At 45.0% G+C, this 14,034-nt stretch overlaps 1 protein-coding gene across 17 annotated transcripts in view; it reads right to left on the bottom strand.

The window, feature by feature from the left end:
- Window positions 1-14,034, bottom strand: part of TTLL5 (tubulin tyrosine ligase like 5) — a 239,726-nt gene that overhangs the window by 94,172 nt on the left and 131,520 nt on the right. For 15 of the 17 annotated variants that reach the window (XR_012655815.1, XM_075065558.1, XM_075065563.1 and 12 more), the window contains one exon: window positions 6,674-6,828. Coding sequence is in view for 15 of the 17 variants with exons in the window: in XM_075065558.1 (XP_074921659.1) it covers window positions 6,674-6,828 (155 nt within the window). In the remaining 2 variants the exon portion in view is untranslated. Of the gene's footprint in view, window positions 1-3,522; window positions 3,709-6,673; window positions 6,829-14,034 lie in introns of those variants that run through there. The other 2 variants (XM_075065564.1, XR_012655816.1) reach the window with 2 other exon arrangements.

Raw genomic sequence — 14,034 nt, 5'->3', positions numbered from 1 at the left:
AGCCAAGTCCGATTCAAACAACGTCTGAGGGGCTGAGGCTGCAGGGCCAGGCCTCAGACTGTCTGGGCTAGTCATGAGCTTTCTGCCTTTCCTCTCCCAGAGGCTCCAGACAGAGACAGACAGACAAGACCTAGGCTGTGGGAAGCAGGGTTCCTTCAAGAGGGTGCCAACCCATGATGCCGAGGCTCAGAGTAGGCTGGCGAATAATAGGATCTACCATCACAGGCTTATCTAGTGTGATTTATCCAATATACAAACTATCAAGGCTGGTTATGCATCTCCATGTTTGACTAACCTGATTTGCTCCCACAGTTAGGTTGTCATCAGTGTGCATAAGGGCAGGACAAGATATGGGTGAGTGTAGGGATGGAGTAGCCGCACGTACCAACTTAAACTCATCCTGCTTCTAGTTTACACATGCCCAGACAGTATCTCCCCAACCTAGTGTGGTGAGAACAGAAGGTGAAAGTTCAGTTCAAAAACCTAGGTTTCTCAGACACACACTGCTCTTCCAATGTCACAGCCGAGGGCTGAGGTGCCAGGGTACTGCCAAGGGGAAGCTAGCAGGAGTCCAGTAACAAACTGTAACTACCGTCCACTTCTAATCTCCCTCAGTCAATAAAGTTAATTGATCCAAGTCTTCAAGACAGAGAGGCCTCTAGCGGGATCAGAGCTGAAGGGCTGCCTTGATGCAAGTGGTGGACCTCTTGAGGTCTCTTCTATCCCTACATTCCTGTGATCCTACAGACTCACAATGTGCCTGTCCTAATATAAGACATTTATCTGTCTGACAGGGACTGTTCTATGAGATAGGTTTCAGAGTGGTAGTCGTGTTAGTATGTATCAGCAAAAACAACGAGGAGTCCTTGTGGCACCTTAGAGCCTAACAAATTTATTTGGGCATAAGCTTTCGTAGGCTAGAACCCACTTCATCGGATGCATGAAGTGAAAAATACAGGAGCACGTATAAATACATGAAAGGATGGGAGTTGTTTTACCAAGTGTCAGGTCAATCTAACGAGATAAATCAATTAACAGCAGGATACCAAGGGAGGAAAAATAACCTTTGAAGTGGTAAGAGAGTGGCCCATTACAGACAGCGGACAAAAAAGTGGGAGGAACAGTAGGGAGAAATTAGTATTGGGGAAATTAAGTTAGGTTTTATAATGACCCAACCACTCCCAGTCTTTATTCAGGCCTAATCTGATGGCATCCAGTTCGCAAATAAATTCCAGTTCTGCAACTTCACATCGCTATCTGATTTTGAAGTTTTTGTTGTTGAAGAACTGCCACTTTTAGGTCTGTTATTGAGTGACCAGAGAGATTGAAGTGATCTCCTACTGGTTTTTGAATGTTATGATTCCTGATGTCAGATTTATGTCCATTTATTCTTTTGGGCAGAGATTGTCCAGTCTGGCCAATGCACTTGGCAGAGGGGCATCAGTGGCACATGATGGCATATATCACATTGGTAGATAGTGCTCCCGTATTTTTCACTTCATGCATCCAATGAAGTGGGTTCTAGCCCACGAAAGCTTATGCCCAAATAAATTTGTTGGTCTCTAAGGTGGCACAAGGACTCCTCGTTGTTTTTTCTATGAGATATTTTTCCTAACGCAGTGCTGGCCATTGCAGGCAGCAAGACAAAGTCATCCACAGAGGACACTGAGCTGGAGCCACTCCCAATGACTTCACAGATGGTAATCAAAGACAGCAGCACCAGGATAACCTGCACCAGATTTACCTTGTACTAAAGACTCTTCCTTCCCCATCCTAGACATGAGGTAGCACAACCTGCTACTGGCAGGCACAAGAGGGAAGCACATGTAGGTGGAGGTGGAGAGATTGGGGTGTAAAAAAAAGGGAATTGTGTGGGGACTGCAGTGCGAAGCAGATAGATTATGCTGTGCAATGCAGAGAGACAGAGCCCTTTGTTACTCTGGCCTTCAGAGAGGGGGTGGGAGGAGACCAGGAAAGGGAAAGGCACAGACAGGGTCAGGGGAACTCGACAGACAGGTGGCTAAGATGATGCAGTGCTGGAGTCAGTAGGCTTGGCTGCTCCTGTTCTGGCACTTGTGTGCTGCCTCACCAGGGGGGTGTGAAGGTCAGTGCAGTTTGCTAAGGCTGAACTGAGGGACTATTGTGTAGCACTCAGTAGCTGCTGCTCTTGCCCTACATTTCCTCTGGGAGGGATCACTGCAGTTCAGGCTTCTCAGCCTTCAAGTTAGCCTGCATCCAGTTTGTGTGAAAACAGTTAGGCCCTGCTCATGTGGCAAAACAGGGCATGGGGCAGCGGGGAAGTTGTCCGCTCCTCACACAGGACTGTGGGGCACCTAAAGCAAGGAGCTCAAAGACAGCAACTCCACATTCATCTTCGAGACACAGGGATACAGGAAAGAGCAGGTCTCAGATGACAAAAAAATAGCCTCTGCCCCCATCCCAAATCTCTGTCCTTGGCTTCTCCTCCCTTTTCTCATAACTGGAAGCCTCCTTATAGCAAACTCTACTCCATGGCTCCCTGTTGCCGCCTCTGCCCTGCCTTTGCGATGCTGCCCAAGCCAACTTGACCCCAACCCTGCTTCGATCTCCATGCAGGTTGTCATCATATCTTGCCTTAATACTTTGGATTCCCCAAATCTCAGCTCATTACACCAGCCTATGTAGAATGCTACTACCTCAGTCATCTGTACACAGCAACACAGCCCCATTACCTGCCTTTCCTCTCATCACCACTAGAGCCCCCAGTTTCATCATATTTTAATTCTTCTCAGGATCCAGTTGAAGATTATCCTTGTTTTTATAATCCTTCATTGACTCTGAGCTGATTCCCTCTGTGCTTAGCTTGCCTATTGTTGGCATCCACTCTGTCTCTCAAGAACGTATTGTGCTTATCTGTCATTTTTGGGTGTAGTCAGCGAGACTGGCAGGGGGTGAGGATTCAGGGAGGCAGCCAGTTGCTGTCAAAGATTGCTGGGAAAGAAAACAGTAATTTAAAACCCCACATCTCCAAAATTTAAATAATTTTAGATCCTACCCAAAATGGGAAAAGAGGAGATGTACCTTTTGTTATGAGGAAGGGGATGCAAGTGCCTCCTGGATACCAAGAATCAAAGCCACTCCTCTCATGCCTTTAAAGATTAGGAAATTCCTGAGACCAGTTTTGCCAACCACTTCCAAAAACTTCCAGCTTTTCCTTTGACAATTGCTACAAGGTTGCTTATTCATTGACAATACAAGAATATAACCTAGAGGGTAATAGGGTAATAAGGAATAGCCAACATGGACATGTCAAGAACAAATCATGCCAAATCAACCTATATTTCCTCCTTTGACAAGATTACTGGCCTTGTGGATAGGGAGAAGCAGTAGACATGATATATCTTGACTTTAATAAAAGCTTTTAACACTGTCCCATAAGACAGTCTCATAAGCAAATTAGGGAAATGTGGTCTAGATGAAATTACTCTCAAACTGGCTGAAAAACTGTAGTCAATGACTTACCATCAAACTGGGAGAACATATCTACGGGAGTCTTACAGGAGTCTCTCTTGGGTCAGATACCATTCAATGTTCTCATGAATGACTTGGATACTGGAGTGGAGAGAATGCTTATAAAGTTTGTGGATGACACTAAGCTAAGAGATGTTGCAAGCACTTTGGAGGACACGATTAGAATTCAAAATGACCTTGACATATTGGAGAACTGGTCTGTAATCAATAAGAAGAAAGTCAGTAAAGATAACTGCAAAGTGATACACTTAAGAAAAATAAAATGCACAATTACAAAATGAGGAATAACTGGCTGGGCAGTAATACTGCTGAAAAGGATATGAGGATTATAGTGGATCACAAGTTAAACAGAAGTCAATAACATGATGTAGTTGCAAAAAGGGCTAATATTCTTCAGTATATTAACAGGAGTCTCATATGTAAGACATGGGAGGTAACTGTTCTGTTCTATTCGGCAGTGGTGAGGCCTCAGCTGGAGTACTGTGTCCAGTTCTCGGCACTACACTTTCAGAAAGATGCAGACAAACTGGAGAATCCAGAGGAGATCAACAAAAGTGACATAAGGTTTAAAAAACCTGATCTTTGAGGAAAAGTTTAAAAAACTGGGCGTTTAGTCTTGAGAAAAGACAACTGAAGATGACCTGATAATAGTATACAAATATGTTAAGGGATGTTATAAAGAGAACAGTGATGAGTTGTTCTTCGTGTCCACCAAGGGCTGGACAAGAAGTAATCTTAATTTGCTGCAAAAGAGATTTAGATTAGATATTAGGAAAAACTTTCTAACTATAAGGATAGTTAAGCACTGGAATAGGCTTCCAAGGAAGGTTGTGAAATACTCAACAATGGATGTTTTTAAGAACAGGTTAGACAGTACCTGTCTGGGTTTACTTGGTACGGCCCCAGCATAGAAGGGGTATGGACTTGATGACCTCTTGAGGTCCCTTCGAGTCCTACATTTCTATGATTTCTCTGAACAATGGTATGGTCAACTCCATATGCTTTGATTCTGGAGTAGTCCTTCAAGACCTCTTCTTCAGAGAGAGAGTTCCAATGACTCCAAGTCTTTCTTCAGAGCAGTGGATAACAGTACTCAGAACTCTGCACTCTGAATTGTCCAGCAGCTCTCAAAAATTCCCCTTTTAATTGTAGGCAGCTCTAAAGGTTTTGGCTTCCGTTATTCTGGCCTTTTGATGCAGGCAGCCATGCAGACAAGACACCCCCCTCCAAACAAAGAGTCTCTTGAGACATTTCTTCTTCTTGCTGTGTGCTCTGGAGATAAAGGCACCACAGGTCAAACACTCTTTGAAGGAATGCACCACTCACAGGCATTGTAAGGCATCATGACTAACACTGGCAAGGCACTACAGTATGAATTATTTGGAGGGTTTTACATATAAAATAAATAAATTTTATATATATATAAAATATATTTATATATAAAATACTTACAGGCACTAAACTACACAACTGGAGTGAGGCAATAGTTCTGGGGCTGCTTGTGCCAGAACAGAGCAGGGCATTAGGGGGGTGGAGATTTTATAACCATGGATGGATTGTCAGATCTGCAGCTGATGCACGTGCAGTCTCTAACAGTGAAACTGATTCAGAGTGATACCATGATCATGAGGCCTACAGCAGAGATCTACAAAGGAAGGAAGAGTCCTACTGAGTAGCCCTTTGCCCTGTTAAACCTGGGGCCCATTCCCATTGGTACAGTCAGTGTGGAGGAGGAGATGGAAGCAATATAGGGTTGCCTGCACTCTGCTGCTCTTGCAGGCTACACAGGAGAGGAAGGAGGCTGTACACCTGTTGGATAGGTTCTTTATTTGGATTAGGTAATAATTCCCTTGGCTGGGTTCCAAGAACAGAATTGCTGCTTCTCTCGATAATTCTACACCCCAAGGCAAACACTGTACTAGGGCAGGCACAGGCCAGGAATTCATTTCTCACATTCCTCTTCTACAGGCAGGGGGAAAGGCACTGACTGGTGAAACAAGAGCCACTTAGCCTGAGCTTTCCAGTACAGATTTCAATCCTCCTCTTGCAGGGTCCATTTGGGGGGGACCACCCAGAGCACACTCCTTCCCCTTGTGCCCCTCAGGTTTTATCAGCCACCACTCAGCAGCTTTCCTGCTTTTAATAACAAGCATTACTAATTATTTGCACTTAACATGGCACTTTCAATCCACAGAACTCAAGCACTTTAGAGGGTTAGGCTCATTATCCCTATTTTACAAAGCAAAAACTGAGGCAGAAAGAGAGGAAGAGAAGCAACTTTCCTACAGGTAGTCGGGGCTGAACAAGGAATAGAATTCAGGAGATCCTAGTCCTGTACAAAACGGCAGCCCCACTTAGCTCCTAGCCTCAGTAACGCCAGCCAAAGCCCCATTCAGAATCCTTTGGGCACATCCCCCCTCTCCCACCCTTGGGCAGTTATCCCCATCAGACTCACATAAAGTCTTCTGTTCAGAGTCCGAGGGGTATATTAAACACTAATACAAATTCCTATGCTCTATTTTGATTAGAAAAAATGAGGAGAGAGCAGAAGGAAACCACTCAAAGGGAGACTCCCAGGAAAGAAGGTCTCTGCTGATTATTCCTTTGTCTTCAACCTCCCCACCAGCTTTGCATCCAGGAAAAAGCCTAACCAAACTCAGGCCCTGATGGAGTTTTCTGTGCCATCAGATAGGGAAATGTGCCCTGGATAAGTGCTTGGAGGGAAACTACTTAGAGAGATATCTCCTAATCATCCAACCTGCCCAGCCCCTCCTCCTCCCTTCACCATGGCCCTGCCACCCAGGGTTGACGAGGGGTGCGGAAGCTGGTACAAATTACCGGGGCCTGGTGGTCTGGAAGGGGGACCGGGGCTGGTTTCGTAGGCCCTGTTTAGCTGGTCTGCCCTTTCTGGGGGGCCCGAAAAATTTTTTTCACCAGGGCCCAAACCTGCTCTCAGCGGTCCTGCTGCCACCACCTGGGACCAAGGGCTATTTTCATAGGCTGTGTTTCTGACAGATCTGGGAGATGCTGGGAACTGTGTTTCTTTACACCTGGAAAAAAGATTTCCTGAGCAAGAAGCTAATGAGGAAAGTGAACAAGCTCCTGGCCCTTGTGCACTACATCCATCTCCCTTAAAAAGCCAGAAGCAGCCGGATTAACTTACCTGACTGCTGAGGAGGTAGGCCTGCTGTCAGTTGTGGAAGTATCTGGCTGAACAGCCCACATTGACCCTCCTGTGTTAAGTACTGACCGGTGGCTGAGAGGGAAGGCTGTGTTCCCTCTGCTTACAGCTCCTCTTGCCAGGTTCAGGTTTGTTAACTAAAAAGACAGAAGAAAATACATCAGACACTACAAAGTCCCAAGAAAGTAACTGCTGGTGGCTCGGAGAAAGATACAAACCATTGGCTAGACAGTCTGATAATGGAAGGAAGACTCCTGTAGACAGGGCAGACGAGAGGTGGGGGAAGCTGGTACGAATTACTGGGGCCTGCCTTCCCCAGCCCTGTTTTACTGGTCTACCTTTGCTGGAGGGCCCGAAAAAATTTTTTCACTGGGGCCTGAACCAGCTGTAGGCGGCCCTGCCTGTAGAAACCTTCCCCTCCTCCCTGGAGAAAGGTTCTCTTGGACTAGAGCAAAGCTGTGCTGGCTGCATGAAGCAGTGAGGAAGGCCACTGTCGAAGCCACCCCACTCTGAATGGCTTCCAGCATCAACGCTTCATTGTAACACACCCATGCAGTGGAGCACTGGGGAGGAAAAGGGCAAGGGCAGGGGTAGAATTCACAAAGAAAAGCAGCACTGGGCCCTGCACCACTGATTATAATTCAGAACAATGAAACCATGATCATATTGGTCCCTTCTGACCTATGAGTCTATGAGTCTATGAAAGTCATAAACCAGCTGCAAGCATTTACAAAAGCCAGATGCTCCTCCTTGCCCCCTACTTCCCCAGGTCACTGAGCCAGATCACTCTATATATTTATAATTGACCCATTACCATTTTACTTACATAAGATTCCCACCAAATTCTGTCCCAAATGGGAGAAATTTTCCACCCCCCTTGAAGCTGTTCACCCAATTAGGTAACCAGTCAATTAATGTCAGCTCTGAAGTGCAACGGGGGTTGTTGCATTTGCTTGATCTATTTATAAGAAAATTGCATACATATTTAATAACACAAATATTACTTGTTCAACTGTATCTTTCTCTCATTACCCTTCTTGGGCCACTCATCTTCTTGAGAGTGCAAACTCTGAGCATGCACCAGCTTACTATATTTGAAGAGCACCCAGCAACAACAGGGGACTGATCCTAACTACTGCAATGTAAGTATTAAATTGCAGACAAAAAACTATGTTAGAAGACCACTAAGGTTGCTAAGTCAAGTACTCATAAGTTAGGGAATGCTAGAATTTAGACTGTCCAGGCAACCTTAATTCAGACCCCATGTGTATATGCATTATGATATGGTCTTTAATTACATGATCACATATTTTTTCCACAGGATCTCTGCCTCATTCAGTGCACAAAATGGACCTGCTCTGGGGATGAATCAGGGTTTGTACTGAAGGAGACTGTTGTATGCAGGACACCTAGGTTAAGACAGCTGAATGCTGACCTGGAGAATTGAATTCTATCCCTGCCTCTGCTGCAGGGTTCTTGTGTGATGCTAGTCAAATCACTTAAACCAAACTTTTCGTAGGTGGTCACTGATTGTGTGTTTCTCATTTTTTGGATGCCTACTTGAGGCCTTGGGGTCTGATTTACAGAAGTGCTGAATGCTCCCAGCCGCAGCTGAAGTCAATGGGATCTGTGCTTTGAACATATAGAGTGCTGTACAATGCTAAAGTATTCTGAAAAATGAGATCCTAGGTGTCTCAAATTGGACATTCAAAATTGGATATTTTTGACCTTATTCTCTGTGCCTCAGTTTGCCATTTGTAAAATGGGGATGATAATACCACCACCTCACTTCACTTCACAGTGGTTATGAAGATTAATTAATTGTTTGTGAAGAACTCAGATACTATGGTGAGAGCACTGAGAAAAGCCCATTTTGAGGAAAGTAATAATTCTGTCTTCAGAGCAGTATAGTAAATAAGGCCTGGGGCCCCACACTGAACAATGAGGAGAAGGCAAAATATTGAATAGCAGCTCATTAAGTAAGCACCATCTGTTCTGTGCACTGAATGAGATGGGTCCTCTGGAAAAAACAGCACGTGATCATCTAATTAAAGACAATCATAATGCATACACACAAGTGGGCCAAATTAAGGCTGCACAGGCAACCTTCCTTCTGGCATTTTCTAGCTTTTGAGTCCTTGACATTGCAACTGTAACTGTGTTATTTTAATATAGTTTTTTTGTGTGTAATTTCCTAGGTTTATAAAAAACAAATTGACACCCTCCCTTCCCCCACAAATTCCATCATATGGCATCATATTAACAATCACATGGATGATCAGCAGGGTTGGAACCTTTACATCTACTGCCCAGATCTCTGTCACGTGAAATACTGGAGTAACTAAGAGTAGCAGTAGGATGTCAGCCTCTATGTGGACCAGCACTAGAGGGGACAAGGCACTAGTGGGCATAGACACTTCTGCCCATACCCTCTAGTTGACCCCTTCTGTCCCATTCCCTCCTAGTCCTGTCTCTTTCCCACCCCAGCTCCTTACTTTAGCCAGTCCCAGTCTCCATTATTCAGGTTTGTCATTCCAGGTCCAGTCTCCTAATGCAAGAATACCTAGTCTCATCCTTCCAGAGTCCCAATCTCTGCTCCAGACTCTCAACCCCACCTCTCCTTGCTCAGACAGCCCCAGCTCCCCTCATCCCTGGCTCATCATTCAATTGGTCTCTTTTTCTTCACTTCTTGTCTCCCGTCGCTTGTCTCTTCCAGGACATCACCTCGCCAGGCTCCTCACCCAACCTCAGTGCTCATCTCCAGCTACTTGTCCCACCCTCTTTGCTGGTTCAGTCCCAGTTCTCTCCCTGCATCCTAGCTCCTCATCAAATCTGTTTTCCCTCCTTCCCACCACCCCACTGGTTCCCAGACCCAGTCTCCTTGCCCAGTCAATCCTAGTCTCTTGATCATCCCATCTTCCAGTCCCACTTTCTCCTCTTCCCCCCATGAGCCTCTAGTCTCCTTGTATTTATTTACTACCCACCCCCAACTTTAACTCTCATTTTTCTGCATTTCAGTCACGCAGTTTCCTCCTCCATGCTGCCTGGGCCTAGCAGGCGGTCATGGAACACAGGAGAGACAAGCTCCCCACTTTCTGTTCCAGTGTCCAGCCCTGGCCTAACCCACAGCAGCCCACAGCTGCAATTACTGAGAAAGTCCTGTTAAGCCCCAAGATGGAGCATTTTCAGTATGGATGGAATCTTCAGGGAATATAGCTGCTAGAATCTACGAAATCTCTAACGAATATATTCAAACTGCAGTTTTTCAAAGGCTTATAATTTGGCCAAATTTCGGCAGATTTTCACAGGGATGATGCAAAGGCCAGCCACCCACCTGCCAAATTTAAAGTCCCTGCTCCAAAGCATGGGGAAACTAGAACATCTCAAAAGAAAAAACTGCCAGAATTTTTAAACATCCATAAACCAACATATTTCTCCTAGCCTCATTTCTCTGAAAACATAAGCATTTTCACTGAAAATTTCCCCAAAACATTCAGCCTGAGGCAGACGCCTACCATGGAAAATTTCAGCCCAAACAGTTAAAGTTTGGCAAAGTTATAAGCAACTGAAAACATGGTCTTTCTATGGGAAGTCTTATGCAACTTAGTTGGTGCCACCAGCCCTGCCTATACCAATAACAACAAAGAATGTTATTTTAATGACTTTCTTCTGAAAGAACAAACACTGAGCCCTTCTGTAGCTTTGTATAAATATGAAGCATTTATATTATGGTAGCAGCTAAAGATCACAAACCAGACTGGACCTCATTTTACTAGGTGCTGGACAAACATTTAAATAGATGACAGTAATTGCCTGTAAACAGTTTACAGTCTATAAAGACAAGAGATAACAGGTGGATGAGGCAAACACTACAGGATGTATACAATTCTTAGCCAGTCAGTAGTAGTGATGAAAATGTTGCTAGAGAAGGCCTATGCAGAGGGGGCTTGATCCAACCCGTCCCTCAACACACCAATATCAAGCTCGATTTAGAGACATGTATCACCTCTCCACCCCCAATCTGATACCTTGGTGCACTTTTCTCTCTGATACCCTAATATTGTTTATTTTAAAGCTCCCTTTCCAGGCAAAGTAGATGAAAAAACAGCCAAGTGTGAAAGGTAAGGATATTTCACACATTCCAGCTAGACAGGTGTTTAAATTACAGCAGGATTAAATACAGGCAATGGATTCAGACAGAACCAGAAAGAACGTAAAGCTTACTTACAGCCAGCCCACCCACTGGGTGCAATGGCTTGTTTTTACTGCTCCATGCTCTAGTAAGTTTCAGTTGCTAAAATTAGCCTGCAAGAGTCTTGGCATGGCAGATTCCTGGGTACCTCCTCACCTCAGTGTCTGTGCCAAACAGCTGGACCTTGATTTTCCTAGTGGTGACTGTCATTACTGGTTACCTGATAAACTGCCCACTCTCTTTCAGACACAGGTCAGTGTTTAGCAACAGATGAGTTTGGACATGGAAGACCACAATTTGTAGTACCCATCCCAAAGGCTGCAGCAGAAACTACCTATAGAAAAAATCTGCTGCTTCAGGGATGGAAAATGGAGCAAATAGAACAGTAGGACTAGTGGAGCTGAAATAAGGAACTGGTGATTAGTTTGGAATTAAGCAAAACTTTTGCCTGATTTCTATACTGAGCTGAATTCACACATGGACCTTACCAGGCTGGACACTTAAACCCAAGTGCTGCATTAACCTAGTCCTACTGCTGGTTTCTGCATCAGTGCAGGTCTCCATTGGTACTGTCCAGGGAGTCCAGAGGGATCCCAGCAGACCATTCCTCCTGCTCAAGGAACCACTTGTATTCACTATAGCTCTCTTTGTGCACTTGCCCCAGCTTTCAGTGTGGATCATTTTAAATTAGGTCAAGAAGAAAAGGTGTTCTAGAAATAGAGCTGGAAGTCAGTTTAAAGAGTACAGCCTCTCATCACTCCACAACATGGCCTGCTCTAGTGCCTTCTCCAAAGACCCTCCTCAACCCCAAAGAGGGATTGAAAAGTCCTGCTGCCTTGGAGTGTGGCACCCCAATGCCACAGAATTCTTTGGCAGCACTATACATCCTACAACCCCATGCTCTTTAAGAGCATACTAGTGAGATAACTTTCCCCTTTCAGGCAGATTACTGTAGGGCAGGCACAGCCCAAAGTTCCTCTTCCTCGTGTCCAGGATCAGTCCCTTTAGTCTCTGTTGCCTTATAAGGAACAAGATTACAGCACCACTTCTGGGCTCGGACAGAGGATCATTCCACTAGCAAAATCAGAGGCTGTCAAATTTTACACCACCTCACCAAGGCTTCTTCTAGTCATACCAGGAAAGCTAAGACATTACCATACGGATGTGCTATTTCAAAGGCCACAGGACTTGACATTGCCACCTTTGCTAGTGGATAGTAAGGACCAATAGGCAATCCCCATTCAATTCCCACTGGGGTTCTGTAGCACGGAGCATTGGGTAGCTGTTGTGCACCACTGGAGTTGATGGAATGACTAAGAATTCTCTTTGTGGAGTGCACATTCCCACACATCTTCTCATGGACGTCTCCTTCTCCAGCACAGATGAGCAGAGCTGAATAGCTAATGGCTGTAATTTAGGATCGAGAGGCAGCAGCAGAGTTGTAGTGAGGGGAGGATGCCTCAGCATTCGCTAAGATAAGTTTTATGAACTAAGTTCTCAAGTTTTGCTTGGAATGTATTTTCCTGTAGAAGCTGACTGAAAAAATTAAAATTAGTACTCAACAGTAATTATCCTGACAAGCTTCCAAACCACCCCACACTCAAAGATCTTCATAATTTTGCTGGTCTCCGCTTATCCATTCTTGTCACTTATTGTCACCAATAATGCTTCATCCACACATTTGTCTGCTTTTCAAACAAATGGTTCTGTGCTTTCTTCCACACTGCCCCTTACATAAAGCATGCCCTCTGTGAATCGACCTGTACAGAAACTAAACTGCCTCCTTCAAAACTCTCCCCAAGACCCTCCTCTGTAGTCTTGGCTATGAGATCAGTCAACTATATCTGTGGGGGGGAGAGGGGTCACCTAATTTTTTTCATTTAAGAAAAGAAGTACTTTTTGATGGTGTGTCTCTTCCTCCACTCTTCATGAGTTACTTTTCATGAACTGTAAGCCATTTGGGGCAGTGACTGTCTTTGTACGTTTCTGTATGTCAGCTAGCACAATGGAGCCCCATTTTTGCTGGAGCCTCTGAGTGCTACTGTAATACAAATATTAATTATGATTAATAATTTATTCCACAATCCAGACCAGTGTGCTGCATTTTACAGAGATGCCACATGTATCTCTGTTCTAGGCCAAACCTGACTGAGCGGGTCTAACAATAGTGCTGGAGGAACTGGGAGCACTGGAGCCGGCCCGTCTGCCTTGCTTTTCTCCGTGTTTTGTGCTGCCAGAATGTAACAGGCCTTCCCAATGTGGGAAACATTGCTGGATCTTAACTTGTCTCTTTTCTGGACAGCAAAAGGAAACCCCAAACCACCAACCTCTTATTAAACCCACAATTCACTGTTTGAATAGTGGGACAAAATAAACCCATTAAGGGCCCTTCGGAGAAACCACACAGTACACACTCACTACTCCAGGGTCACCTTCTCATGACCCAGGTCAGCTTTCTGGCCACACCCAACCAGTACAAATCCACTTCAAGACAGTTTCATTTCATGCACAGATTTGCATTTGCTGAGAAGACCAGCCAGAAGAAATGAGAACTGGGGCTAACGGGATGGGAGGTGTGAAATCTATGTGCGCACCAAGGCTGATCTGGCCAAAGGCCTGTGACATTCCTTCTTGCTTGCTGAGCTTACCAGCTTACAGGATATACATATGCATACAGAGCACAAGTGTTCCAGTCTCCAGAAAACGTTCCAGACAAAGACCTGCCAGAGACATTCCTGGGAAACCTGACAAACTTAGAGATTTCTTTGTAGTGTCTCCAGCGTATGCATCCATTTAACAATAAAAAAAAAACAAGTTAGTGCTGCCGCCGCGGATGGCTAAATTCGCCTTTTGCTTCTTCTCAGAATTAGGCTCTCATTTAAGCACTCTACCGCAAAACTTCCCACTGGGAGTGATTTCAGTGGGGAATGGATGTGTCAAATGATTGATGACCAGGGCACAATCTTCCTCAAACGTGAGTTCCTAGCTGCACAGCCTGCCCCATTTGGCAGCTTGGCAACTCTGCAGATTACAGGGCCACTTCACCGTAACAAAAGCCTCTGCTTCCATTCCCTCTGGAGTCTCAGAGCAGTAGGAGGGGCACAATTCCTGTGCTGCAGAAAGCACATTGACATTTTCTCCTCCTACAGCC

Source organism: Chelonoidis abingdonii, chromosome 4 (genome assembly GCF_003597395.2).
Source record: "Chelonoidis abingdonii isolate Lonesome George chromosome 4, CheloAbing_2.0, whole genome shotgun sequence".
Classification (NCBI taxonomy): domain Eukaryota; kingdom Metazoa; phylum Chordata; order Testudines; family Testudinidae; genus Chelonoidis; species Chelonoidis abingdonii.
This window is presented reverse-complemented; position numbering and strand designations above follow the sequence as displayed.